Raw genomic sequence first — 27241 nt, 5'->3', positions numbered from 1 at the left:
GGCCCAAAAATGGGGAAAGGCCATCCGCTCATCCAGGTAGGAACTAGGGCACTCAATGCTTCCAATGAGATGAGAAAAATATCCTTAATCTTTTCTGTTCCAATCAGGTGTGCACAATCCCTTGTCTTCTTGTTTCTTTTGCTCTCACTGTACATCCTTCCTAATAGACTCAGGTTACTCTAACTATATGTGGGGGCCTCTCCCTCATTCATTACCTGAGTTAATTAGACTATGAGAATTGGAGCCAATTGTCTCTGGTTAGTCTACCTCAGGAAGGAGGTTTTAAGGAATATTCCTAAGCTGCTGAAACTCCTTCTGTTTCGGAAAACTTCCCATTTCCACACAAACAAACAAAAAAAAACCCTGCATCTGCTCATCTATCCTAGCTGACGGGCATTAGGACTGGAAAACCTCTTTCTCTGTCCACTGGACTTGTATCCACCTCCAGCCTTCCTGGAGGCACCTCACCTCTTCTGCCTTCCCTTCACCGTCCTCCGGTTTCTGCACCACCTTGGGTGCAGCCTACATCTTCCATGCCTCTGGAACCATCGACACCTCCTCCCTTTGCTGTCAAGGAGCAAAGAGCATCCCCTTAGACTTATGCTACCCATTTCCAGTCTCCCCACCAATGTCCCAGATAAAACTGACAATGGTAAACAAATTGCTTATTTTCAAATGGACCCAAATTGAACATATTTGGTAGTTAAAGTGATTTAAGTTTATTGTTTCCATTAAAATACACCTGTCTTTAGAATTATCAACATTAAATATAAAACTTTTTCTACCTATGTTTACTGAAGGTCAAATAAGCTCATGTTATCTCTGTTGCAATTTGTTAACAAAAAGACGACTTAAAATGATGGCTAATTCTATCTCAAAGATTTTCATGAATAATTGTTAAGATAGCTCTCAGGGTCTTTGATAACCTAAAACTTTAAAGGTTTGCTTGGATAATAAATTAAAATTAATTCGTTGGACATTTAAGCCTTTTCCAAATCAGATGGAATGCTGAAGCATTAACTATTAAATGTAGGTTTATATTTTTGACTTATTACTGGAAAACTAAGGATATTTGGGCCTGCCCAAAAGCTTAATGCTTTATGCTTAAATGATTCGTAAATTTGCCATTTAAAGAATTCTAACGTTACATTTAAAGAATGTAACAGTTCACAATTGGTTACTACTTCAGTAGTACTACTTCCAGTTTTCACTGGAAACTAAGGTTTCTAAGAGTTAAAATTCTGCTAAATGTAATTAAGGCTGATGAAAATAAAGCAACTCTGTATGTAGAAAAGTAGGAGATATGTCAAAAAAGGTATAAGAAAAGGAAATATATTTTTGATGAAGGTAAAAGAAAATAATTTTGTCCTACATAAGACTGGTGGCTTGAAGAGAAATGGCTTGGGACAAAATCTAAATGCAAAGGCAAGTTACAGGAGGTTCATGAAGGGAAGTCTGAAAAGGAATTTTATGTACGGTCAAGACTAAGGTTAAAATGAATGGATTTTTAAAATACACCAGTACAAGATTGAAATTCTGCTTTTTTCTCTGTTCAAAAGAGAAGGTTTTTTTTTTTTCTAGGTTCTTTTTTTAGGAATATAATTTATTGTTAAATTGGCTTACATACAACACCCAGTGCTCATCCCAACAAGTGCCTTCCTCAATGCCTATCACCTATTTTCCCTCTCCCTTACGCCCCCCCCCCATCCACCCTCAGTTTGTTCTCTGTATATTTAAGAGTCTCCTATGGTTTGCCTCCCTCCCTCTCTGTTTGTAACTATTTTTCCCTCTACCCTTCCTCCATGGTCATCTGTTCAGTTTCTCAAGATCCACATATGAGTGAAAACATATGATATCTGTCCTTCTCTGACTAACTTATTTCACCCAGCATAATACCTTCCAGTTCCATTCACATTGCTGCAAATGGAATGATTTCATTCTATCTCATTGCCATACAGTATTCCATTGAATATATAAACCACATCTTCTTATCCATTCATCAGTTGGTGGACATTCAGGCTCTTTCCATAATTTGGCTATTGTTGAAAGCGCTGCTATAAACATTGGGGTACATGTGCCCCTATGCATCAGCACTCCTGTATCTCTCAGGTAAGTTCCTAGTAGTGCTATTGCTAGGTTATAGGGCAGCTCTATTTTTAATTTTTTGAGGAACATCCACACTGTTTTCCAGAGCGGTTGCACCAGTTTGCATTCCCACCAACAGTGCAACAGGGTTCCTGTTTCTCCACATCCTTGCTAGCATCTGTAGTTTCCCGATTTGTTCATTTTAGCCATTCTGACCAGTGTGACATGGTATCTCAGTGTGGCTTTGATTTGTATTTCCCTGATGCTGAGTGACGTTGAACATCTTTTCACGTGTCTGTTGGCCATCTGGATGTCTTCTTTGGAAAAGTGTCTATTCATGTCTTCTTCCCATTTCTTCACTGGATTATTTGTTTTCTGGGTGTGGAGTTTGGTAAATTCTTTATAGATTTTGGATACTAGCCCTTTATCCGATATGTCATTTGCAAATATCTTTTCCCATTCCATTGGTTGCCTTTTAGTTTTGTTGATTGTTTCCTTTGCAGTGCAGAAGGTTTTTATCTTGATGAGGTCACAATAATTCATTTTTGCTTTTAATTCCCTTGCCTTTGGTGATGTGTCTAGTAAGGTATTGTTGCGGCTGAGGTCAAAGAGGTTGTGGCCTGCTTTCTCCTTTAGGGTTTTGATGGTTTCCTGTCTCACATTTAGGCCTTTCATCCATTTTGAGTTGATTTTTGTGTATGGTATAAGAAAGTGGTCTAGTTTCATTCTTCTGCATGTTGCTGTCCAGTTCTCCAAGCACCATTTGCTGAAGAGACTTTTTTCCATTGGATGCTCTTTCCTGCTTTGTCAAAGATTAGTTGGCCATACATTTGTGGGTCCAATTCTGGGTTCTCTATCCTGTTCCATTTGTCTGTGTAAAAAGACAAGATTTTCTTGGACTGTTGATTTGCTCTTGAGGAAAAAAAAAAAAAGTAAAAAAAATGTCTTTTCTCTTTTGTCTGCCAAAAAAACCAAAGCTTTATGTTTTGTCTTTACCAGGTCTTTGATTACTTAGTTACAACTTCTCAATGCTAATAGAACTAAATTTTGCAAACAACTATATAACCCTACATATTTGTCTTGAAAAAATCACTTATTGCCACCTTGGTTAAATAAATGATTAAGACTTATAATGATCTATTGTAATCCTATTTAGGATGTGCTTTATAACTTTCTAAGGTTTCAACAAACTTCCCAAGATTTAAATTATAAATGAAATCTTTTGACCAATTGGACCTTTTTATTTGGAATGTTACCTGGAACATACCACTCCACTGGAATTCCTTATAACCCACAAGGTTATAATGATGACAATGACCCCTCCCAGCGGGATGTCAAATCCATAGAAGAAGACTGATCACTTAGCCAATGGAGGCATCTCCTGGAGATGGAGGCCAATGTTAAAAAACTAACCTCACAGGGTGAAGAGTTTCTAATCAACACGGCCATGCCCGTGACCCCTGAAAAGAGATGACCCTATCATCTCTTGCCTTCCTGCCAACTCAGTAAAGGTAATATTCCTGCTAATATGTCTGCATTCTTTACCTGTTGATTTTGCTCACTCACATTCTACTTTTACCTACGGAGCTTATCTTCTTAGACTTCTGTGTTTGATCTAGTTTCTTGGGAAGATCCCCAAACTCCTTTCTTGTCTAATGACTCCTCTATTACTGGAAGACATTGGATTCCCATTAATGCTGATGATTCATCTAACTATCCATCACACAGACTCTCAATAAATTGGTCTTTTCCTCACTTGGGCATCCCTCTATGTTTCTGTTATAATCCTAACACTAGCAATATTAACAAAAGCCTCTGTATCCCTCTTGACAAGTGGTGGTATATGAATAGCATACTTAAAACACCAAAAGATGAATCTTGGGTAAGTACTATCAAATATCAACATTTTGTTCTCACAATAGTAATAGGAGGAAACATGACTGAGGGAAAATGAATACCAAAACCTCCAGTGCCAATATGCACCAGACCCTGGCTAAAGATGGAGTCCTATGATAGCTTTTCATGGAACCTTTGCCATTATCATAATTTTACCCAAATATCCCTATTTAACAATACAATTCTTACAAATTGGGGACCCTAAGGACTGATGGTGATAAAAAGTAATAGAACTTGGGAAGGACATACCTGGAATTGGTCACTTCCTTTCCATTATGATGCTTCTAACCCCAGATGGAATCCCGGATTTGTGGGTCTGATACTTGGATGTAAATATTCCACTAGTGCCTATTCCTCTATTAAAACTTCCTGTTGGAGGATTGGCCTACCATTTGTTCAAAAAAAATTTAGACATGGTCCTGCTACATTTATGTATGCATGGCAAATTTAACTGGTCCTATACCAATGAAATTAACAGCATTATTATGTGTACTACAAGATCATATACTTTCTTACTTACATCTGCAACTCCAGATTTTAATAAGATACATACTATTTTCATAGGAAACAAAACATGAGTGACCCCGTTTCTCTACTACAAACATATCACATTTACATGTAACCTTTGTTTACATCTCCAAACAAAAAGCACAACTCTGGTTGCTGGTCCAATTAAATAGACCTTGGCAAAGGGGGTTCCCATTGCAACAGCTTATCTCTGCATTAGAAGAAAGAAAAAGAACCAAGAAGTTTCTGGGCCTATTATTGATGGCTATTATTACTAAAACAAAAAAAAGGGGAAAGGTCACCCCTACAGCCAGATTAATGAGAGCCCTATTTACATTAAATTATTTACAACTAGAAATTTTCCTTCTGCTATGCTCAGGTTATTTTCAAATGAAAAAAGAACTCCCAAAACCCAAAGTATGGTACAGAATAAAGGACCAACTTAGAAGGGTCCAGTACAATTGTTCTAAACATTGCTACAGCACTTGCAGTAACAGCAAATACAGCAGCCATCTCTTTAGCTATCTCCTTAAAAACTGCACACCATGGGGCGCCTGGGTGGCGCAGTCGGTTGGGCGTCCGACTTCAGCCAGGTCACGATCTCGCGGTCCGTGAGTTCGAGCCCCGAGTCGGGCTCTGGGCTGATGGCTCGGAGCCTGGAGCCTGTTTCTGATTCTGTGTCTCCCTCTCTCTCTGCCCCTCCCCCATTCATGCTCTGTCTCTCTCTGTCCCAAAAATAAATAAACGTTGAAAAAAAAAATTAAAAAAAAAAACTGCACACCAAATAAATCAATATATGCATAATACTATATTAGATATGGAAGAACAAATGAGAATTATTCAACAAATCCTTGCCCAACTTCAGCCATCAGAAACTGCTATTGTCTGGCTAGAACATCAACAAGCATTATGGACCTGATCACAACTTGTATGTGGCTCAAGTTTCACGATCTACTGTATCACTCCCATTTAATACAATGAGTCCTGGGATCAGATGCATAGACATCTTAATCAGGCATTTGACTCGCCCCTAAACGTCTCCATTAACAACTTGGAAATCAGATTGCACAATTACGAGAGCTTCAACAAGAAAGCCAACAGGCCACAATTGACACTCTAATTCATATTTCTAACTGAATCAATCCAAAAAATTGGTTCTCTGGGTTTAATCTATACTCCTGGTTTAACACTATTATAATACTGCTAATGATCTTGTTTTTTGTTGAAGTTATCAAAATGATGAGGTCTCTTTGCTCCCCTAACAAGTCACCCAAGATGTTCTTTAGCAATACCCAGTTGCTCACTTCTATGACAACTCTTGGTCCTGCTAATAAAAAACAAAACGGGGGAGATGTGGAGTTACTTCTAGAAAATGTATTGTTAAGTCCTGAAGGGTGAATGGGGTAATTGCTGAATTGTCAGCAATGTTCTGGTCTCACGGCTGCCACACAAGATAGCATTATGAGAACAGAGCCCCATGATCTCCCCAGATGACGGTTAGATACAAAATCCTTTGTAACTTTCTGGCACTCCTTGGAGCTGCATGTATTTTCTGCATGTTTTCACATAACCACCAGAAGATCCTTTGTTTTCTCATTCTATACCTTGATATTCTTTAATACTGATATCTGATTAAAAAAATAAAAGCTATGTGCAGTTTGCTGCTGCTGCTGTTTTCGCTGGCCGAAGCAGCCCTGAACATCAGCTCAAAGTGTCTGAGAACTTTTTCTTCAGTGCTCACAAACACCAATCCACTCCCGCCTCCTTTCCAAGGTGGCATGTGGGTAGAGGGAAAGCCATCTGTGTTGCCAGATCCTCCCCGCCCCTTCCCTCCACCCACCATCTTCATCCTACTTAGCCTGTGCCCTGAATCTCAGCCGACCTTCCAACTGGTCCCTGAAGTAGGATGGTACCGCTACACCCTCCTATAGGGTTACAGATCACTCTGCCAGTGGCTCTAGAGACAGCCTGTTGGCACTATACTCTCAACTCTGTGCCTCATTTCCCCTCAAGAAGCAGGTGGAAACTTCCAGAGTTCTCCAAATGTCACCCACATGGAAATGTGTGTGTAAACTTTCACTGGCCTCTCCCTCTGCTTAAGTATGTCATTATACGGCCCACCCCTCAACTACGGTTCAAAGTTTCAGTAGACTTGTATTTCAGGATTTGTTTAAAGATAATCTCTAATTAGTTTATGGGGAAAACATGCCAATTCAGAGCGTATTACCTTAAGTTTTGATCATGTATATTTCTAGCACACACAAAAGTTCTAGTGTATAGTAGGTCCTCAATAAGTATCTGATGAGTCAGAGGATGAAGAGATCATGACTATACAATTAGCCAATAACGGCAGTGAAAAGGAGATCTAGAGAACCTGATGGATTCTTGAGAAATCTGTGGATATAGCAGTAGGTAAAGCCAACAGTATCCCTAGACTTTGTATTTGACACTCATGTATTTGAGTTGGGTTGCTGTCACTTGGAACCAAGCAATTAATAAAAAAGCATAACCCTAATATAACTTACATTAATAAATTTCAAAATCTAGATTAAAGTCATGATTTGTAAGGAAAATGTAATTTACCAATACTGGTTTGTGAAGAGATATAAAAACGAATTAGTTCAGTAACCATAGAAAAAATTAAATGGGCAAAAATCTCAAGACTTTGTGCAAGGGGCGTCTGGGTGGCTCAGTCGGTTAAGCATCCCACTTTGGCTCAAGTCATGATCTCACAGTTCCTGAGTTTGAGCCCCGCAGCAGGCTCTGTGCTGACAGCTCAGAACCTAGAGCCTGCTTTGGATTCTCCATCTTTCTCTGCCCCTGCCCTGCTCATGCTCTGTCTCTCAAACACAAACATTAAAAAAAAAAAAAAAGACTTTGTGCAAGACTTTTCCCCTTTGACTAAGCAAGTTTTAAAAAAATACCAAGGATAGGGGCACCTAGCTGACTCAGTCAGTACAGCATGCAACTCTTGATCTCGAGGTCATGAGTTCAAGTCCCACCATGGGTGTAGAGGTTACTTAAAAAAAAAAAAAAATCAAGGATAACTCTTTGAAGCAGAAAAATACACCAGTTTCATCTTACTTGGAAACAGTTCTATTATCCTAAGAATGAAAAATAACTTAATATTAGAAGTCTTTGAATAAAATTCACTAAATGACACTAAAGATACTGATCCTCCAATATATGCAGAATAATCACTTAATAAAATTTTATACCTACTAGTTTAAATTTTAAGTAGAAAATCATAAAATAGAACTGAACAAAGGATATCTACTAGAATTTCATAGCATATATTGTCCTTAATGGTGACACATTAAAAGTTTTCTCACTGAAGTCAGTAGCAAGACTATTATTTTCTAGACACTTCCAGTATCCAACATTCTGTGCTAGATACTAGCTAAAGCAATCTTAAGAACAATTAAATAAAATACGAATATTGTATAGGAAATAATCTCATCAATTGGAAAAGATGGGATTCTTGTGGATTTTTTAAGAATGTTGACAAACTTTTAAAGGAGTTCTGCAGCATCATAATAAATTAGTATATAAAAACAAAATTGCTTTTGCCATGACAACAATGAGCAATTATAAAATATATTAGAAAAAAGGTCTATTTCACTGTAGCAACAAAAATTAAACACCCAGAAATAAATCTGTCAAAAATGCATGTAAAGAAGTCTTATTAAACCAAGTCCACAAAAGATCTAGTTTAATGAATTCATACTGTTCTTGAAGAGAAATACTATTGTAAATCTCTCCAAATCCTATTAATTTAGCACAAAAACATAACTTCAAGATATGCTCACAAACAGTCAAGACATTTTTGGGAAAAACATTAGGAAGATGTTAACCCCAACAAAACTGAAAATACATCAGCAAACTAGAAACAATTTATTTATTGTTACTAGAAGCAATTTATTATTTATTTGGGATATCAAATATCTCAAAGAATTTAGCACATAATAAAACAGCATTTCCAATCAGTGAGAAAAGAGTGGAATTCATTAATGGTTTTTGAATTTTTGAATAAAAGTAGCTGTATATCTTACTCTTCCAAAAATCAAGTCTCAATGAAGAACTGATGGGATGCACACATGATAAATGTCTTAGAATACAGAATATGTTTTATATTTTGAAATAAGTAATAAAAATTATCAACTTGTATATATAAATATAAAACATCTATTAAAAAAGACACCATAAGTAAACTTAAATACAAGTGATCAATGAGTAAACATTGGTAACAGACATAAAAGACTAATATCTACACCATATGAAAAACAACAACAAAAAAAACCCATGAGATAAAGACAAATCATTCAACAAAAAAATGAGCCATGTTGCCAAAAGGCAAGTCACATAAGATATATAAAAATGGTCTAAAATAAACATGAAAAGATGCCCATCCTTACTACCGTCAGAGTTTTGAATTAAAACAATAAAAAAACAAGTTTTTACTCATTAAATAAAAAATTAAAAAATCTAATATCAAGTATCCTAGGAAATGGATACTCCTCCATTGCTGCAAAGAAACTGCAAATTGATAACAGCCATTTTGGAAGCCAACTGAAGTATCTCTTGAAATATCCCTTTAAAACTGCCTGACTTGGGTCCAACAATTCAAAGCCTAAGCATATACTACAGAGAAATCCTTTTATGCACAGTGTAATACAGGATGATGTTCCTTTAGCATTGTTTTGTAATCAGGAAAAAACAAAACAAAACAAAACTCCCTTAAGTGTCCATTTTAGACTAAATAATTGTGGAACAATCTTTCTTTTTTTTAAACAAAAGTAAAGAAATTAGGTGTGATTATACTGAAATAAGCCAAGTAGAAAAGTTGTAGAATGATATGCATATATTTAGGTAAAAATTGAAACTATACACTTCATTTCCTGTGCTTACATATAGCATGTATATATAGTATATACATTCATGGAAAAAGGTCTAGGTAGAAAGTTAACAATCGGTGCTTAACAGGGAGGGTATTGGGATTGAAGGTGATTGTCAAAAATAGACTTTTCTCTGATGTATTTTACAAGTAAAATGCAGTCATATGCCACATTTGTAATATGAAATGTAAAGAAAAGCAGTATGCACAAACCAATACATTTTAAGAAAAAATATACACTCAAAATTATTCTCTGTATTTCTTTCTCCCTTCCTGCTTGATGTGAACATACAGGAAAGATTCTGGAAGATTACCTGCCAAAATGATGTTAATATTATCTAAAGATACCTCTGATAGAAATGATACACTCAACTCCTATATTCTCATTTGAAAGAGAGAAAAAAGTTCAGTTCAAGATTTATAAAAGCAATACAGTATCAACTTAAGCTCTTATTATTTTGTTTTTTAGTCACTTATAAAATGCACGTGGTACAAGGTTATATACTGACATTTTGCCAAATCTTTAGAATATAGTATTTGGGGCAGAGGGAAATAGTTTTTAGACTTAAGTCATTATTAACATTTCAGTCACTAGTTTTATTAAGCTTATAAACAAAAATGCTTTGATATTTAAAGTTGTCACTGATCATCTTGTGAGGACTATTCTTTCAAGAGATTATTCTGTAAAACCTTTTCTAATGAGAATATTGGTATTCAAATACAACCAGCTGCATTTTATGAATACTACTACTTTTGAATGTATAGACTAAAAATTGTTTTCAGAGAACTGTGCTTTTAGGAATTGCTTTATATTTTTTAAGTGGATTAAACTTTACAAATATTACATTATCAATATGGCTTCCAATTCTTAAACAAATTGCCTGTAGTAATATAGTTTTTCCACACCTCTACAAGGACAAAAAGAACACCAAAGCAGTCATATCACATTGTATCTCGAAGATCTACCATGTAAGTGGCAACTGTCCTCTGCTTTTTTCTGCTATTTGGGAAAGTATTTGCATTTGTGATAGCATAATCCCACTATTAAGTCCTCTATCAACTTCTCATACTGATGGGGCTTCAGTTAACGGATACGAAGATTGAAAAGTTCATTCACTCATTTGTGACCTTAGCTCCATCCTAAAAGACTTTTTTTGGTAGTAGGGAAAGCAGACACAAACAGGAGGCAAAGCAACTTTCATGATGACCTCCAGCACTTTTCAAGGAGGAGGAACTGCTTCTTGTTAATTCACGTTTCGCTCAAGTCTTAAATCATGAAAAGAAAACAATGATGAGAGAAACTTCCAGAGCTATCTGGTTTTGAAATGGTTAGGAGAGAAAAGTACATAGTCAGTAGTTTTTTTCCCAAATAAAAAGGTCATCTTTAAGGAAAAAACATTTTTGAAGGATATCTTCAATGGAGCCCAGAATTTCCCTCCCCTATCTTAGGTATCTAATTCAACTGTCTCCTATAGCAATTTGCCTTGTGAAAGTACCTCTCACCTTACTTATAAAAGAACAAGTTCCTTTAGAAAGGCTCTAATGGAGAGGGCACTGGGCAGTGTTAGAAAATCTGGATCTGTCACTGAGATCCCAAGATGACCTTAGCAGCTTCTTTTTCTGCATTACAGGTGGGCTGCACTAATGTCTGAGTCAATGATCTAACTAAGCTCTAAGAGTCAATGATCCATGTTTTCATCAAAGGCCACCAAGGAAGGAAACATGCCTTTTTCCTTCAAATCATAAAGGCACTTTTATACTATATTATATATCAGTTTATTTTCAATTCAGCACTTTTTTACATGAAATACCTAGCATCTCTTACATTATAGATATTTAAAAAATAGGAGCTGATGATGACAATTCAAAAAAGTCATATACAAGGTAACTGATGTGAAGAGACTTGGAAAATAAGTCATTGAGTAGATTCTATAAGTCTTTAAAACAAATGACAGGTAAAATTTTACTTCAAGATAATATTTAGCATTTAAAGTGAAGAATGACTGACTAGTTAGTAGCACTGGCATTTCTTTTCATATGAAACTTGGAAAATAAGGTATGACTTAAACGGAACCCATTTAATACAAAAGTCTTTGATTTATTTGGTAATTTAAATTTGTTTTTATAACAAAGCACTTTTTATATAATTTAAAATACACATGCTTTGATTGAAGAGTGACTGTAAATGGATCCAGTTTTCTTCCACTTGTGATGACAACTTTGTCAATTCTTCTAGAAGTACTGGTTCTGAAGGAAGCAATTTAAGATGTAACTGAAAGAAAAATATTGTAACATTTAAGAAAATTAAAATTTTGTTTATTCTAGATTTAACCTTCTTACCAAGGAACAGCAGAAGATACTATTCTATTTTTTCCTTAGATGCTGGTTTATTACCAATTTCCATTTCCCTCTCTTCTATCGAACTTTTATTATGAGTTCCTTTATGGTATTGTCTCTCCCTTAGTAGAACTGAAGCTGTCATCACTCTCCTCTACCTAAGGAAAGTCCTAATATGGATGCAGAAACAAGATCCTAGTTCTAACACTAACTCTGTATTGCTGTGCTTCTTTAAGGTTTCTCTTTTCATTGGAACCTACTGGTAATGAATGATTGAGGGCCCTTTGCTTTATCTTCTAAAGATTTATGTACATTTATATTCAGAAACTATACTTGATAATTTTGGAAAAAGAGAAAAAATTTGTGGCATTCTATTTTTTTCATCCTATATTCTACCATCTAAATGTCTACTTTAAGTTGCACATAATTAGATCAAGTGTAAACTCATTTTAGATACAAATAGGAAAGATGAAGTATCATTATCTGTTAACACAAGTCAGTATCATCTACTTCCTTCAATACAAACATGCTACTGCAATAAACAAGAATTTTCCATTATGTTAGTCATAAAAACAACTGTTCTTGCCAAATTACTTGAAACTCCTTCAACCAGGACAGAAGTATTCTGATTTCAGCAGCAGAAAAAACAAAAGCAAACAAACAATAAAATCAACACAAAACCTAACTTTCTCTTTATGATCATAGAAAAACTGCCAAAATGTGATGACTTGAAAAAGTTAACATTTCAATATACTGAATCAAATGGAGGACACAGAAAAGTTAGGTGGATGAGTCAAAATTGTGCTAAGTAAAAGAAAAGACTACAAAATTATGCTGTCCAGCTGTCCAATAGTACACACAGCTATTTAAACTTAAATTAATTAAATCTCTATAAAATAAGAAATCTGGTATCTTAGTTTCATTAGCCACATTTCAAGTGCTCAATAGCCAAAAGCTCCAAGTGGCTGCCATGCTGGACAATGCAGAATAAAACACCGTCATCCTTGCAGAAAATTCTATCAGACAGTACTACCCTAGAGGAAGGCAAGCTGAGAAGTACTGTCTTACATCAGACTTACCTTTAGAAACAATGCAAGATATGCCTGGGCTAACTCAAAATCACGCTTCCTGTCCAACATCATCCCGATCATTTTTAAGAAGCTCTGCATCACTTCTATAGACCCACCGCAGTCAGGAGACAAGCTGCGCAGCTCTGTTTCAATTCCTGATGGGCCTAATTCTTTCAGAAGGTTAAGAGCAGCTTCATCTGCATTAAGTTTTAAAAAGAATCTCATTACTACTTATAATAACTTCACTTAGGAAACTATAGCTTCATTTCATACCCAAGCTACATATATTTAAATTGCACAGGAAATTCTTCCTGTGGCTTTATTTTTTCCTGTTAAATCACAGAATGAACCCCAAATTAAGTAATAATTAGTACAAATGATGAGAGCAATCAGTTTAGTACAATAAAAATACTAAAAACACTAAACTTTTTGTATCTTAGTAAGTTTGTTTTTCCCTGCTGTTTAAGAAAATCTAATCAATACCTAGCAACAGACACTTCAAGATGGTCTTACAACAATCAGATGGTCACATATCAATCAAGACAAATCCAAATATAAAAAGGCTATAAGGTACATACCAAATTATTAACAGTAGTTGCACTGAGAACAGGATGAGGTGGGGGAATTTATTTTTCTTTCCTTTTATTGTTACAAAAAACTTTAAAGTACCATATGATCATTATGAAACACTAACAATACAGAAATATATAAAAGGGGAAAGACTCTACACCTCATTCTTACCCATCCCAAATTGATACCTTTTCTCTAGATTTAAGGATTCTTGTTTCTTGTTGCTGTTTTCTTAAATGTTTATTTATTTATTTTGATATATAGAGAGAACACGGGCAGGGGAGGGGCAGAGAAAGACAGAATCTCAAGCAAGCTCTGCGCTGTCAGTGCAGAGCCAGGAATGGGGTTTGAACTCACATACCGTGAGATCACAACCTGAGCCGAAATCAAGAATTACATGCTTAACTGACTGAGCCACCCAGATGCCCAGCACTGATTTTTATATGCATCCTATGAATATATATTCTATATACTTACAACTATTTTTGCAACAAGCATTTGATATTACAATGGCAATGATTATGCTTTTAGCTTTTAGAAAGGGAAAGACGCCAGTGACAAAAGTCTAATAAATTTTATTTTCTGTCTTCCAGTAGATACTAAATGATAGTATCTTCTTCCTTGTGCACCCCCATATAACAAGTTACTCCTTTTATGATTCTGCTATTTTTCAGTCATCTGCAATGGCCCATCAGTAGCATTATTTGACTTTTCACCAATGTGGATTCAAGTGATACTGGTATAAAAACAAAGCACTTGGATCCAAAAAACAAGAGGATAAATCAAACAGGAGAGTGACTGTCTGTTTATCGCTTATAGATCTTTTTTAAAATTATACTTCTTACTGTTTATCACTATTAGCTACAAACTGTATCTTTCAAAATTTAAATCTAGTAGTACAATAAATAAATTTTAAAATTACTTTTTAATGGGAAAATTTGGGAAGATCTAAAAATCAACGGAGACAAAAGTCTCTGCCATATTACAAACTGTATTTGTAAATAAAAACAAAAGCAAGAGACGGGGGGGGGCCCACTAATTTCCATACAGAAAGTATGAGAGGTTCTTAAAATATTATAATATTGACATTCATCTAAGTTCAGTGTCACTTGTTAAAAATATAACGATACTGGGGCGCCTGGGTGGCGCAGTCAGTTAAGCGTCTGACTTCAGCCAGGTCACGATCTCGCGGTCCGTGGGTTCGAGCCCCACGTCGGGCTCTGGGCTGATGGCTCAGAGCCTGGAGCCTGTTTCCGATTCTGTGTCTCCCTCTCTCTCTGCCCCTCCCCCGTTCATGCTCTGTCTCTCTCTGTCCCAAAAATAAATAAAAAACGTTGAAAAAAAATTTTTTTTAAATATAATGATACAAAAGCTAACATTATTTCATAAGAAAATCAAAATTTTGATCTTTTTTAAGTTTTTACTATGTTCTTTCAGCTACTGAAAAATCTGCTAATATTTCATTCAATTTCTCTTCACACAAAGTATAATACGTTGATGATACTTGGTAAAAGATTTCACAATTTAACTTACATTTATTATTTACCAGTCCTTCTTCAAGTTTCAAGCAGAAATCTGATTTTTGAGCCAAAATTCCAAGATTCACCACTTTAGACTTAAAGAAAAACAAATGCACATTATTTCAAGAATGCAAATGCAACAAAAAAAATTATACCTTATAATTAAAAGCTATCATTAATGTACTTTGTAAAATTAGGTCTTGACAAAGAACTACAAATGCACAACACAAAACACACCCCATATACTTAGAATGTTCCAATTTGGTTTTTACCTGATGGGGATCATTATTTTGTTCAGGTGCAGCATATCTGGGTACAAGGCCAGGAATTGTTGGAATAAAAAATGGTGCTGATTTGGGTACTTTGGGTGGTTCCTTTGGTTTATTCTTTTTCTGATTAAAAGAAAATCAGAAAGGGGAAAAGACTATGATTATTGTGACAAAAGTTTCTAATGTTTAATTCCAAACAATTTTAAAACAAAGTGCAAAAAGTAAAATAAAAGAACAAAACATTTTCAAATTTGAATGCCAAAATAAAATCCCAACCGACCAATATTACAGATATCTTTAAACTGGGTGTCTCAAGGCAGGCCTCCAGTACCTTTGTTGGTAAGGCAGAAGAAAAATGACACGGTTCATGAGAAGCTCTATGAACTCTCTTTTTCCTCCAACATGATTTACAAGAATATTTAGGTGAAGAAATAACAATCAAATAATTCTGAACTTCTAAAACCTTTTTCGCAAAATGGGCTAGAAAGCAAAAGTTACATAAACGCTCAACAGTTTCTCAAGTTTTTTTTTTTTTTCTCCAGAAGAAATGTGGAGCCAAAGGTAGACTTTGCCATTAGAAATAATTTGATAAAATTTTCTTGTGAAGAATATAGCCCTGATTCTTCTAGTTTGTTAAAATTTCTACTGATTTTCCCTTACTTTGAGTCTTTAAGAAGCAAGAGAACAATAGTGCTCATTTACAAAATATTACAAGTGTTAGTAAAATTCTATCAGGAAAACCTCCATTGGAATTCCCACTGACAGAACTTAGTTTTGGTGACCACAGGCTATACACATCACTACCTCAGGAGCATCTGATGAAAGGGCCTTTCTGTGGTAAACTGCCCAATAAAAGTCTCACAGTTTTACCTTACATCATTCCTCCATTCTCTAGGAGCTCTGTGACCCTAGAGAGATTCGTTTTTTTAAAGAAAACCAAGGATACTTGTGGCCTTGTGGAGGCAAAGCAAAAAAGAAAGTTACTACATGAAAACAGGACAAGGGAGTGCCAACTGTAGCATATGCACAGCCCTTCTGGGGGATGGTGGAGACTCTAGTAAGAGTCAGTTACCCTTGTAACTTGCTGTTCTTGAGGTGGAAGGGAGAGAGTCACTGAGCTGTAAATAAGAACAAAAATCCTTTTGCAAGTGCTCCACAGGGAGCACTAGAAATAGTCTCATAAGGAAAACCAAAAGGAGAAAAGTTACCCATAAGACAAAATTCTAATTTCTTTCATTCAGTAAAAAATAAAAATATTGGAGATGTTAGCATATTTCTACCATAAAGATTATTCACTTGGTTTCTAAAACAAAACTGTATCTAAGCAAGCAACAGAGTAGTCCAAAACCTTAGTTCAATTAATTGGGCATTATTCTGACTGCACCCTTCACACTAACCTACTTGTCCTTTTTAATGCATTGCTTTTAAAGCTATTCCATAAAGTACTGCCTTTATAGCTGACACACTGGATAACATCATAGAGATTTTTCACAACTATGTTCCTACATAACATACCTTCTGTGAGGAAAACTAACACATGAAAACTCTTTTCTTACCCAAGATACACATGTCTTTTCTGGTGCTAAGTAATCAGTTACAAAAATACTTATCATACCTTGTCATAGTTATCTATAAGATATGCTCATAAGACATGTAAGACGTTCATAAACACTTACCCTTATTATCAGATGATAACCTTTGAAGTTTTCTACTCTAGTCTATTCCTTTTAATTATTTTTGCTACTCACAAATGGGGGCCAGGAAATATGCTTTGAAAAACACTAATTTATGCCATAATCATCCATTTTTCATATAAAATTATAAATTTCTCAAGGACAAAGGAGCTAGGTTTGTTGGGTTTTTTTCACTGCTGTTGTCCTTGGGATATTATCCAGTACTTAGTTCATATTAATTTATGTGCCTGCACTTAACACAGCAAACTGTGAAGGTCTTCTTGGAGTTGACAGAGTAAGGTATAGAATGGCAAAGGGAAGCTGAAGCTTAATTAAAAGACCAGAGAAAGTCTTCTAGTACTCAAATGCCTAGCAACAGAAATATCACACATCATGATAGCAATTTTTTTTTCTCATTTTAGAAGTTAAAAAAAGTAGTTGATTAGGTTAGATTTAAAACATCCAACTTCTAATGGCTCTGTAGTTGCAGGCTGTACTTCTGCTATATCAAAAGGTCTGCTCAGTGCTCTGAAAGTCAATTTCAATAGAGAAAGAATCTTGTGATAATCACTGGATCCAACAGCATTCAACTAAATGGTATGCTCTACTACCTTAGGCATTAACTGCTCCTCCTGAAACCCTCCAAGTAGAAGAAGCTATCTCTACTAAAGAAAATGATTCTGGAATGTGTCTTTAGGAACCAGTATTAAGTGTACTACAGCATTACCTTAATAACATCAAGATTAAGAAGGTTTTTCCACCGTGATTCAGGGAGGAGTGACAGAGTCACCAAGTGCTCATTCAACTGTTCTGGGGAATCATACTCTATCATTTCATCACTTGGTTCTATGGTTTCTTCTGATAATTCCACATCTTAAAACAAAAAAATTTCAGGTGAAACATATTAATGCAGAATAAGATTTTTATCATATAAAAGCAACTTAATTTATTCCAAATCCATTTGTATTTCATAACATGCATACTCAATATAGCCTTAAAAACTCTATTTACTTTTACTTCCTCATCTTGTCATATTATCTACGATTCCCATCACCAGAAACAAAACATTTCTCCACTGGTATACTATTAATATCTTATCAATACCACAAATTATATTTTTGCATTAATTCATGACGTCTTTAAAAATATTTCCTATCAGTTGGAAAATACTTTGATTCAATGCATTAAACTTTGCCTTCAGTAGTAATATCCCCCATGTTAGGTTTGTGAGATTACATTTCAAAAATTATTTTACTATGTTGTGATTACCTTGGGTTTGACAAGTACCAGGAAGCATCACTACTGAAGGAACATAATCTGTGGGAAGTGGGCGTAGTGAAACAACTGAATACAGTGAAACATTGGACCTGAGAAATAAAAATATAAACAATATTTTAAGACTTTTAAGTTTTTCCAGAAAAACTTCAATTACTGGTCATTAATAATCTCTGCAATCTTGAATTCAGCTTGGTTCCAATCACTTATAAGTAGAAAAAAAATCTCCGATAGTATTAATTTGAAAATGCCTTGATTGAGGTCATAAATGTCATCGCTAGAGAGCTGTGCATAAACTTTATTTATTAATGGAATCTTTATTTTTTTACAGTTTTTATTTATTTGAGAGAGAGAGACAGAGAGCGAGAGAGAGAGTGAATGTGGGGATGGGGTGGAGAGAGAAGGAGAGAAAGAGAATCCTAAACAGGCTCTGTGCTGATAGCACAGAGTGGTGCAGGGCTTGATCCCATAAACCATGAGATCATGATCTGAGCTGAAATCAAGAGTCAGACACTCAACTGACTGAGCCACCCCATGGAGTCTTTATTTTAATATAGTACGAAAAGTATTTGAGAGATCAGTAATGAATACTTGCATAAGATAACATAACCTCCAAACATTTAAATTGTTTTGACAAATGGCAACCTTCATTTAGGGAAATCATTTTTTTTTTAAGAAAGTCTTTTTTTTTTTTTTTTTAATTTGTTAACATTTATTTCTTTTGAGAGACAGAGCATGAGTGGGAGACGGGCAGAGAGAGAGAAAGGGAGACACCGAATCCAAAGCAGGCTCCAGGCTCCTAGCTGTCCGCACAGAGCCCAATGCGGGGTTCGAAGTCACAGACCATGAGAGCATGACCTGAGCTGAAGTTGGGCTCTTAACTGACTGAGCCACCCAGGCACCTCCGTTTCGGGAAATCATAACTAAAGGAAAGATGGACTCAGTTAAGTCAGACAGCAAATACACTGTAACAGTCATGGTCTTTCCCTTCTGTAGAACGGTCCTCTAAAGTGATCATGGTTCTACTACTTGACCCTGCACCATAGCCTTGGATGACTAATCCAAGATACCTCCCCCAAAGGGCTAATCAGATTCTCTTCCCCATACATTATAAATCTGGAATGTAATATAATAATTGGGACTATCAGGGGCACCTGGGTAGCTCAGTTGGTTAAGTGTCTGACTTCAGCTCACAGTCCGTGGGTTCAGGCCTCGCATAGGGCTCTGTGTTGACAGCTTGGACCCTGAAGCCTGCTTTGGATTCTGTGTCTCCTTCTCTCTCTGCCCCTCTGTCTCTCTCTCAAAAATAAATAATAAAAAATAATAATAATAATTGAGAGTATCAGGTTCTGAGTTATATTAAGCGTGACACTATATACTCCTGCTGAGGTCCAATAGGTATTCTACTATTTTCTTGTCTTGATTATTCAAGCTTCTTAGATTCCAGGAGATATTCCAATTTGCATGTTAAGGTGGCCAGAGTCTATTTCTATTATATATTGAATTTATTTTCATATCCTAAAAATCCAGTTATAAAATTTTATAATTAGAAAAGGGATCAATTTTTTTCTCTTCCTTAATAGTAAGAGTTAAAGGAATTATACAACTAAATTCAGGAAGCAGATAAAACTTTTCTAGACTCAAATGATGGACTTTTATTTTGAACTCTTACATGTTCATCATAATGGAGTTGGAAGATCATCATAAATACCATTTCATGGTTATGAAGAGTTATGTAACTAGAATGAATCTTAGAAAGCATTTTGCCCATACTTATGCCTTATTTTGCAGATAAAGTACGCTGAGTTGAGAAGTTGGCTAAAGTGGTAATAGGGCTGTGGCAGGAAGGCCAGACCAGGCCTTTTAAATTTTAAAATTCACTTATCCTTTCTGCAAATAAAAACCAAATATAACTAAAAATCAGTCCTGTGGTTTAGAATACACACTGAAGCAAAGCTATCTAAATTATCAAGTAGATGTTAAATATACTCATGGTGAATTGTTTATGTGAAATTTCCATTTTATAAATTAAAACAAAAACAAAAACAAAAACCTAAATGGCAATGTTAGCAACTATGATTTTCTGACAGTATCATCATCCTCTTCCCTACCCAGAACAGAAATGTATATAAGAACTTACCAAAGATAAATTCCAAGGTGGTCTACGTGGGAAGTAGCCAGAAAGTCTCCAGTAGGGGACATAGTAACATTGAGAGGAGCAGAGTCCAACAGAAAGCTGTCTATAAGGCTATAAAATGAATTAGAATGTTAAAGTATTTTAACAAATACCAAAAAAGGACATAACTCGCAAAATATATTTTTGCTAAAAGAACAAGGTATGAAAGATGAAGAAAATATTCATGTTTTATTTCTACAAATCAACACAAGAAAGCCATCACTAACAAAGAGCTTTGTCAAATACGTTAATATGTGAAAATAATCTCTCTTAATGAGAAAGACCTAGAACCCTAAATAGACCAATTAACTAGAGAAAGAGTTTCAACAACAGGGAAAATACTAGAGGAAATGCTCTCTTTTTCTGGAAAGCCACTTTGGTAGACTGACTTGGGGACAAATTCTGAAGACGTAACACATTTAAAATAAGTCTTATTACCAGTACTCTCCTGTATTTTTGTTATTTCAGTGAAATTTTAAAAAGGCTTAAGCAACGAAAGGAAATAATGAAATGGCTGTGAATAAGATTAAGAAATAGTAACGGAATAACTTTTGTACAAGTCTACCTATTTTTCTAATAGGTAACTATGCTATACGCGAAACATGAAAATTCAGTCTACAGAGCATAACCACAAAGCCTTATAGAGCTTATGGAACCCAGTCTCACAACTTTAAAATGCTGGAGGAGTTGAAAAGCTGGGGAGGGAGAGGAAGCAATTACACATAGGCAGGAGACACAGAACAGGATCCTCAGAGAACAAAGTGACTGAGATGAGCCTTACAAATGAACAGGATTTCAATGGATGCCATTGATAAAGTATTTCCTGGCTGAGGGAAATGGGGAGGTCAAAGTGAGGTCAAAATACAATTGGGTGTAAGAGAGAAGTGGTTTGATAAATTAGCAAGTGCATAAGCATAAGGCTGCGTACAGCACCTTGAATACCATACATCTGAGTTTGCTTTTTATCTTTTAATCAAAGGAAAAATCACTAAAGGCTTTTGAGCAGATATTGGTGTAATCTTCACTTTCATAACAAAATGTGCCATCAGAATGTAGAAGATATGTGAACAGGAAGTATACAGTGAGATTATGGTAGCAGTCATCTAACCAAGCAATAAAGAGCTGAACTAGAATGGTGGTGGCAGGAAGTGACACAAGGGGATCTAAGGAGCAGAAAGGTCTAACCCATTGGCATCTTGCAGTGGAGGCTTCTTACACTGGCTGAGTGTGAACACTTTGTATACTTTAAGAGAAGCATACTGGTTTTAATCATGGCTGTTTTAAATACTACTTTATTCACTAAAGCCAATACATTATCCACGAGAAGGCACAGCAAAATAACTGAAGTTTCAAAACCACATTAAATAAAACAAATTAAAAAATAATAGCAATTAACACTTTTTTAGTGCTCCATGTTAGAAAGTACTCTGAGCACTTAAGTCTACTCAATTTAATCCTCACAACCCTCTAAGGCAGATCTGTCCTTACTATACAGATCAGAAAAATGAAGCCCAGTAAGATTTAAAAATGTGCTCAAGACAGAAAGCAACTGAGCCAAAGATTGTCACCCAAGAAGTCTGAACACTTAATCACTATCAACTCAGTAAAACCACTACTGAAACTAAAGATACAATAAACAGCTAGATAGCAATATAGGGACCCAGAGGATGCCTACACTGGTGATGCATGGAACATACTCTAAGCAGCTCAAATGTAAATGAAGACTCTCCACTGGTGACATTGAGTGACTTTTTCATGATAAAATCTCTTTCTTAATTTGCTCAGAGTGATTGAAAATATAAAGTTTAAATAATGAATGCAAGATAGGAAAACAAAACTAAAATTAGGAGCAATGAAGACAAACACACAACGAAGTGTGCTCAGGACAATGACTGCTGTTTAATTCTTAGTTACAGGGGACCAGGATGAGTAATAACCTGTCTGATTTCTGTTTAAACCTACTTTGGAAGCTTACAAAAATGGCTGTTCTTCGATCAAGGGGACCTGGGAGAAAGGAAACGTTTGCTAAACACTTATTATATACCAGAGACAAATTATTTATGGTAATTCACTTAATGCCAACAACCCAGACGGAAACATTATCTCAGCACATACAGATGAAGATTAAACCTAAACACAACAATTTCAGATCTTACTATTTCTTCTTTCTTGATCAATACTTGCTCTTTAAAAGTTATACGAGGAGTGAACTTCCTAACACATTTAGAATCTGTTAAAAAGAGAATCTAATGCTTGAGCAAATTTATGTTACTTGATACTATATTTTGTCGAATTCACTGTGCAACTTGACTTCCACAGCTGTTATGTGTGGGTGGATTGGCTCTCCGTTATGTAAAAGCATCAAATTAAAGAAAGGTGGTTTCCACATACACAGTGTATTTTACACTGCCACCTTAGTTCATAAAGCATAAGTGTACAGGCTTAATCTCAGACCTAACTACCACACTGTCTTCTGCCAATCCCACAAAATGAAAAGCCCCAGGTAAATTATAATTTTTTTTGAGCAAACATTAACAAAACTTTAAGGGATCAGATTTTCAAGCACAGAGACTTGCATATACAGGTTAACAGTAAGTAATTTCTGAGTATATTCTGAGCAAATGCAGACAGCATCTAACTGTTCAATCTCCAAAGGGACAGAATTACCTTACAAAAGGATCTTAAAGAATAGAAACAAAAGGGATGGTTTTTGCCTCAGTGAGAAATGCAAAACAATGTTGTATTCCAACTATTTTCATGTAATGCTCCACAGAGAGCAGGGGTCAGAGGGTGAGAAAGAACAAAATGTAAAATTCTATTAACTATTTACTTTTATATTTTCCTCACCCCAAAGGGGCTCAATCTGAATTTCTAATAGATGAAAAACAACCAGAAATAAGTAGTAGATGCCACATAATTTCAGAGAAAAAAATTTCAACTCTACTTCTCTGAGAATCCTATAAACACAAGGAAATTTTCAGCACTTTAAAAACATTTTACAGAAAACAGTTCAGAATGTACGCCATTTGCTTTAGATAGGTACTGCAGATGGATACACATGTATGTTACCACGCCCAAAGGTTTGCTCATACTTTCACTTTTCAGACCGTAAGTCAATTCACTGTTTAAATATTTAACATGTTGTGTAAATGATGAAACTGCTTGTTGAGCAAAGAACTAGGAATATCCAAAAGTTACCTAGGGTTGTAAAATGAAATACTGATCCTCACTTCCTTATTATCTCTACAAAATCAATTCATCCCCAGAGCATGACGCAACTAAGCAAAGTTGATATCACAATTATTGGGAAATCTGTTTCTTTCTTCTGTGTTTATTACAGCAAAATGTCACTTACAAACTATGCAACCTTGGGTAAATGACTTCTCTCTGAGCCTCCATTTCCTCATTTGTAAAATGGGACTAATAACAGCAGTACCTACAGCTATTAGGATATGAAGGAAGATGGAAATACAAGCACATATGAAAGTCAGCTTAGCTGCAATCAGGCAGCAGCAGCTGTTTGACATTGCTTTTCAAGCTTTCTCATTCACTGTGCCTCATAGCTGAACCAAGTAAGTATTTATGGTTTTCTTTATTAAAATATACTTTGGTCCAATCAGGGTAGAAATTATTAGATTTTCTTTTAATAATCCTTACATGACTGACTCATTTCTTGCCCGTTTGTTTCTCCCAGCTTCCCTCTGTATTCACTTAATATGTCTCACGGTTCATCTAAAGATAAGGTATCGGAGTTGAAAACTGGTCAGATTTAAATCCATTCAACTTTTTATTGAAATAAGAAATTTAGCAAAAAGGGTAAACGTTGAGTCAAAGACTGGTAGCTTTGAATGCTGGTTTAAGAACCTAATTCTTACATTCCAAACATAAGTTTATCACTATTTATTTATTGTTTGTTTGTTTATTTTTGAGAGAGAGAAAGAGACAGAGCGTCAGTGAGGGAGGGGCAGAGCAAGAGGAAGACACAGAATGCGAAGCAATCTCCAGGCTCTGAACCGTCAGCACAGGGCCCAAAGCGGGGCTTGAACTCACAAGCTCCGAGATCATGACCTGAGCCAAAGTCAGAAGCTTAACCGACTGAGCTGCCCAGGCACCCCGTGTTTACCCTTTTATTTTTTTAATTTATTTATTCTGAAAGTGAGAGAGAGAGTGGGGGAGGGGCAGAGAGAAAGGGAAAGAGAGGATCAAGAGGATCAAGAGGACAAGCAGGATCTGCATTGTCAGCATGGAGCCTGATGTGGGGCTCGAACCCACAAACCGTGAGACCATGACCTGAGCTGAAATCAAGAGCCAGTTGCTTAACCGACTGAGCCACCCAGGTGCCCCTTACCACTTTTAAAAAATATTTTGCCAGTTTAGTACTATTCAACATTAACCCATCTCTCCCATCTAATGTGAACTGAAACTAAAAAGGTGTATACCTTGTACAACTTTCCTACTGTAAGGCAATTTAATTATATTGTTAATTTTTAGAAGATTGTGAAAGTCTGAAGAGCACAACCAATATTTCTAATGTAGCCTTCAAAAAAGGAGTTTTTAAAAATTAAGGAAGTACAAACTTTAAGTGAACTTTTAAAAGCTACAAGACACAGCCAACTAATTAGATTTTGTTTCACTATATTTTGAGTGAAAGAGAGACACACCTATAGAGAAGGTTCCTAGTTATTAGAGCTGGACCCCTTAGACACTCTTGCTGTGCATGTTCCAAATCTGGTGCATATATGCTGGATGGAGAGCTGTGCCTCATTCCTATACCAACCTTAAAGGGAAATGAGTCTATCAGGGTTTTTCCTTTCTAAAGGTCAAACTGCTTTAAGGTATAAACTTATCAATTCCTGAGAAAAGAGGAAGTACAATTGGACAGAGCTTAATTTAGGAATTTTTCAGAGGTTTAAAAAGTGCCATCTTCCTTCCCATTTTTCCCCACCTTATAGTATGTTCCTGTTAAAATAGATACTTCATTGTTTCCATCACTACTTTCATACTCTAAGCAATTCTGTTAAGTGATATGATTTTAAATCATATCTATTCCTACATAATTTTTAACAACAAAGCTAGCTCCCTTGCTCTCACTCTGTAGGTCTCCAATGTTCAAATTATTTAACAGAAGTAGGTAAATTTTCAATTTAAGTGCTGTTTTTGTAACAAGTTTCTATCTACGAAACGAAACGGATTTCTGCATCTGCATGCTGCTGGGTTTTACCCAAATTCTAAGAAACACATTATCTAAAACAAGAATTATGTCAGACACAGAAAATACATAGTATATAAAAGTAAAGTTGGGTTTTGGACCTTTTAACTAAACACAGTAACAACAACAACAAGACACTAAATAAGAGTTTCCAGTCCTAAAGTCTGAACTCTATTTTCGAGTATCAAAAAGGTCAAATGAGCTTTCTTAAAGTTTATTCAACTCGGGGCGCTTGGGTGGCTCAGTCGGTTAAGTGTCCGATTTCGGCTCAGGTCATGATCTCACAGTCTGTGAGTTCGAGCCCCGCGTCGGGCTCTGTGCTGACCGCTCAGAGCCTGGAGCCTGTTTCAGATTCTGTGTCTCCCTCTATCTCTGATCCTCCCCTGTTCATGCTCTGTCTCTCTCTGTCTCAAAAATAAATAAACGTTAAAAAAAAAAAAAAGTTTATTCAACTCACTTTCTATGTCTCAATTTTGCAAGTACAGAAAACCTAAGAGAGATTGCATTTTCCTCACTATTACCTTTTATGGCACTACTCCTTCCCAAAAAACAGGTTTTTGATCTAACAGTAAGGTTAGAAAAATCCCCCAAATATATTCACATTTAAAAGGCACACAAACCATTAACTATAGGTAAAAGTTACACGTAAAGACGATGACTGAGAAATCTTCTGACAGAGGTTAGGGGTTTAAAAATAAACTCACCACCCAGATGGAAGGTCCCAAGTTCTAACAGTGCAATCCATTGAAGCACTTATTAACCAACGACCATCAGGACTGAAAGCCTTCAAATTAAAAGAAAAACAAGAATACACATATAATGCATGTGTGCATTTATGTATGTATATTTGTGCCTGTATATTTAACAGCTTAAAGAATGCAAGAAATGAAAACAAGATGCAGGCTTCATAAAAAAATAAGTCTGAGTAAAATTTAAACTGCTGCATTTTATAGAAAAAAATTCATTTCTTATATGCCACTGTTTGGATATAAATAAAAATTAGGTTTTTACATGTATCATAAAAAGTTTTAAAAATTAACAGTATCATCCAATTTTCAATTTTTACTACATAACCACCTACATTTATAGACAGTTAACAAATGACTACAAACATTTTCAGGTTAAAACTGCTAGCTATTCTGAGAACATTCAATGAAATATTTTGTTAGCCTAATTTCAGTTATAAAGTTCTGTGAAAGAAACAAAACCTATATTTCACTAAAAATCGATATATTAGACTGGCTTTCTTAGAGTCCAAAATGATTTTGAAAACAAGAATGCAAATGCCCTGGGGCGCCTGGGTGGCTCAGTCGGTTGGGCATCGGTTGGGCGTCTGACTTCGGCTCAGGTCATGATCATACAAATTATGTGTTTGAGCCCTGCACTGGGTTCTGTGCTGACAGCTCAGAGCCTGGAGGCTGCTTCAGATTCTGTGTCTCCGTCTCTCTCTGCTCCTCCCCTGCTCACACTGTGTCTCTCTCACAAATAAACAAACACTAAAAAAAAAAGGAATGCAAATTCCCTTAAAATGTTAAAGTTACTACACAAGAACTTCTATTTGTCGCTTCAGTTAAAGATCCTTTTATAATGATGTTTTAATTCCAAAATGTAATTTAACACCACAGTAATTAGAATTGCAAAATAAAAGTAAATAATAAACTACTTATGCCACCTTAAAGAAGCTATATCTTTTCTGTTGATATAAATGGATAAATAGCTCTCATTTTCCTGTAGCACATAAGTGTTGTGAGGCTTAGATC

The 27241-nt window shown here is 35.6% G+C and overlaps 1 protein-coding gene across 2 annotated transcripts in view; it reads right to left on the bottom strand.

The window, feature by feature from the left end:
- Window positions 1-9325: 9325 nt before the first annotated feature.
- Window positions 9326-27241, bottom strand: part of WDR36 (WD repeat domain 36) — a 42705-nt gene continuing 24789 nt past the window's right edge. For both annotated transcript variants that reach the window (XM_015073013.3, XM_053225667.1), the window contains exons 16-23: window positions 26186-26265; window positions 20237-20344; window positions 18091-18188; window positions 17549-17694; window positions 15152-15271; window positions 14893-14974; window positions 12799-12986; window positions 9326-11654 (exon numbers count right to left, since the gene is read on the bottom strand). In XM_015073013.3, coding sequence (XP_014928499.3) covers window positions 11505-11654; window positions 12799-12986; window positions 14893-14974; window positions 15152-15271; window positions 17549-17694; window positions 18091-18188; window positions 20237-20344; window positions 26186-26265 — 972 coding nt within the window. In that variant the 3' untranslated portion in view covers window positions 9326-11504. The remainder of the gene's footprint in view (window positions 11655-12798; window positions 12987-14892; window positions 14975-15151; window positions 15272-17548; window positions 17695-18090; window positions 18189-20236; window positions 20345-26185; window positions 26266-27241) is intronic.

This window comes from Acinonyx jubatus, chromosome A1 (genome assembly GCF_027475565.1).
Source record: "Acinonyx jubatus isolate Ajub_Pintada_27869175 chromosome A1, VMU_Ajub_asm_v1.0, whole genome shotgun sequence".
Lineage (NCBI taxonomy): Eukaryota > Metazoa > Chordata > Mammalia > Carnivora > Felidae > Acinonyx > Acinonyx jubatus.
This window is presented reverse-complemented; position numbering and strand designations above follow the sequence as displayed.